Source organism: Haliaeetus leucocephalus, unplaced genomic scaffold (genome assembly GCF_000737465.1).
Source record: "Haliaeetus leucocephalus isolate CR32 unplaced genomic scaffold, Haliaeetus_leucocephalus-4.0 Scaffold555, whole genome shotgun sequence".
Taxonomy (NCBI): Eukaryota; Metazoa; Chordata; class Aves; order Accipitriformes; family Accipitridae; genus Haliaeetus; species Haliaeetus leucocephalus.
The window spans coordinates 19709378-19712429 of NW_010972991.1; the positions used below are offsets into that span (position 1 = coordinate 19709378).

Genomic DNA, 3052 nt, shown 5'->3' on the forward strand with positions numbered 1-3052 from the left:
CACGCCGCCGCGCAGTCCCCGCGCCGCTCCGTGGGCCGCCGGAGCCGCACGTCGGGCCGCCCTCCTCTTCCTCCCCACCGCCGCCGCCTCTCGCTATGAATGCACGCCGGGCCCTGCTCTCCGCCGCCTTGCTCGCCAGCCTCCTCTGGGATTTACCTTGCTGCCTCCCGGCTTCCCTCCCCGCCTCCTCAGAGCTCGCCGCCTCCTCCAGGGGCGGACGGGGCCGCAGGGTGCCGCGGTCCCCTCGGGAGAACCGCCCACGGCAAGGGGGACACGCCGTGGGCCGGGCGCTGCCACGGGCGGAACCCCACGAGTACATGCTGTCTCTGTTCAGGACGTACTCCATCGCGGAGAAACTGGGCATCAACGCCAGCTTTTTTCAGTCGTCCAAATCCGCCAACACCATCACTAGTTTTGTAGACAGGGGACGAGGTAAGTTCTGGCCCCCCCACGCCCCTCACCGTCCCCCCGGGGCTGCGGCGCCCCTTCCCACGCCGGTCCCCGGTGAGAGGCCGCCGTCCCGCAGAGCCTGGCGCTGGGGAGGTGGCGAGCGCGCTGCATCGGTCACCGGCGTTTCCCCCCTCCCCCGGCGTTGCAGAGAAGTGGATCTTGCGGTAAATTGGGAGTCGCGTTGTTTTATTTTAAAGCAAACTGCCCCGCGGCGCTAAACCCGGGCCGCCGCTGCCGTAAATGCTGCGTGCGAGAAACACGCGTGTTCCTCCCCGAATCGTTACGGGGTGGTGGGAAACACGCCCGAGCTTTGCAGGCGCACTTTGGGTGTAAAGGCAACCTTAAAAAAAAAAAAAAAAAAAAAAAAAAAATCGCTCTTCTGGTTTCTTTCCGTCTGCCGGAGAAAGGATCGCTCTTATCGCTGCAGCTGTAAGGCAAATAGAAAGTTCAAACTGACCGAGGGCAAACATTTGCTGCCTAAAGCTGCTCTCGCCTCGGGTCGCTTTATCGGGGTTACCTGCAAGAGCACCAGCCCCGCTTGAAAGCGCCGGGGCTGGGTGGCAGCCGGCTCCGCTTGCGGGGAGGCACCCCGAAGCGCAGGTAACTCCCGGCCCCGGGGCTCGGCGAGGGGCCACCCGGACTCGCCGTCCCCATTCGGGGCCGCGTCCTACGTCCTTTAAGCCCGAAGTGCGCGGGGCTGGTCCTCACCCATCCCCGGGCCGGGAGCGGCGCCGGGGGCCGCTCCCCCGGGCCCTCGGCTGCTCCGTGGCGGGGAGCGCGGAGGAGGGGAGAGGACGGGGCGGGCGGCGGAGCCGGGGGCCAGCCGGGCCCCAGGCCTTGCCCCAGCTCTCCCCGCGCAGCACCGGTGCCGCGGGGCTGCCGGGACCCCTCCGCGACTCGCAGCCCCGGCCAGGGCCCTGCTTTGCTTTCTCGCGTTGTTTAATCGCTCGCACCCGGGCGGCGGGAGGAGGTTTCTCGGCGACCTAGAGGGAAATTTCCCTTCCCTCAAGACGCTCCCGCTCCCCTCCTTTTTTTCTTTTTTTTCCCCATTATCCCGGTTTGTGAGCCATTAAGAACAGACTAATTAACAGGTTCTTAATGAAGGTAGTGCATTCTTTCCTTCTCCCCCCGCCACCTCCCCCATTTGAAGACCCTCCCTTCCGTCCGCCCCCCCAGTCCCACCCCCGCGGGACCGTGCCCGTGTACCTGCCGGCGGCTGGCAGCGGCGTCCGGCAGCTGCCGGCAGCGGGGGAAGCACGCCCACCTTCCCGCTTCCCCGCCGTTTTAGGGCAAAACGCAGCGCCGGGAAAACCGCACGGCTGCCTGGAGCTCCAAGAGCCGCTCGCTTCCCAAACCAAACCGAACCCAGACCAACCCCCCCCGCCGTCTCCCGGGGCCGGCAGCCTCTCCTCCCCGCCCCGGTCCCCACGGCTCAGCCCCTTGCCCCATCGCCACCCCCGGCTCGGGGGGCGTCCTCCCCCGCGGAGGCAGCTCGGCGGGGCTCTTCCCCTCCCGCCGCGGTGCCCGTCGCGGCCAGCTGGACTCGGGAGGGTGCGTGGAAGCGCCCACAGTGGGTGCTCCCCGCGGTCGGGAGCGCCCAGCCGTTTCCGAGGGGAAAGGGGACACGGGGTTTTGCTTTCCGCCTTCGCCTTATGGGGACTGTTTTCTTCGTCGCTGTTAAAGGGGGGGGAAGGGGGAAGAGGACTCGCTTTCTAGAAATATGGTTTCGAAAGCTCAGCCCTCAGAAACGAGCTGGCCCGGTTTCCCCGCCGGAGAGGAAACGGGGTGCTAATTCTGCGAGCCGCGGGGAAATAGAGCCGCGCTCAAGATCATCTTATTCTTGATAACCAGAAGAAAGACAGTTAATTTAACAAATTTAGCTCATCTCGCTGCATGGGAGATTCTACTCCGAGGGAAGTGATTTGCTAACAGAAGTCCTGGTTTGATTAAGGAAAAGCCTCACTTTTCCCCATTGATTTTGATTTGATGTGTCACAGGCTGTGACCTTCTGCTGGACCTTCTGAGGGTTGCTTAGCATCAAGCCACTGATTGGAGTATTTCAACTCAGTGATCTAATTGAGTGTTCATGTCATAACATATCAAATATTGTCTAGTCTCCCATAATGAAGCGGACCAGCCAATGGCACATCACCAAAAAACTTCAAGAGAGCTTCCGTTCCTCTGAAGTGGTAGCTATTTTACTGCCCACCTCCCCGTGGGCTCCTAGCCCAGTTAATTGGCGAGCTGGAGTTGTGCTGATGATGAACAGTCTTTGCTCAGGGAAAGCGGGGAAGGGGGGTGCGTGTGTGGAAGTTTCTGTCAATTCATTTGCAGACAATATAGCTGCCCAAATTGACCCAATTAGATGGGCTGCTCTTTACCTAAGCGGCAGCTCCGGGGGAGACGGCGGTGGCCGTCCCTCCTCCTGCCCGCACGGCATCCTTCAAGGCAGGATTTCGGGGGGGGGACGGGACGGGACACAGCAGCCCAGAGAGGAGCGCGAAGCAGCTTCTAGTCCTGCCGAGAAATACCCTTCCCGCACGGCGTGGGCTGCTCTGCCTGTGTGTCCGTGAGAGCGTCCTGCGGGGCCGGCAGCTCGGCT

General features: G+C 63.0%; 1 protein-coding gene across 1 annotated transcript in view; it reads left to right on the top strand.

The window, feature by feature from the left end:
• Positions 1-95: 95 nt before the first annotated feature.
• The window catches only part of GDF6 (growth differentiation factor 6), a 10273-nt gene continuing 7316 nt past the window's right edge, over positions 96-3052 (top strand). The window contains exons 1-2 of the mRNA XM_010577144.1: positions 96-432; positions 1601-2001. Coding sequence (XP_010575446.1) covers positions 96-432; positions 1601-2001 — 738 coding nt within the window. The remainder of the gene's footprint in view (positions 433-1600; positions 2002-3052) is intronic.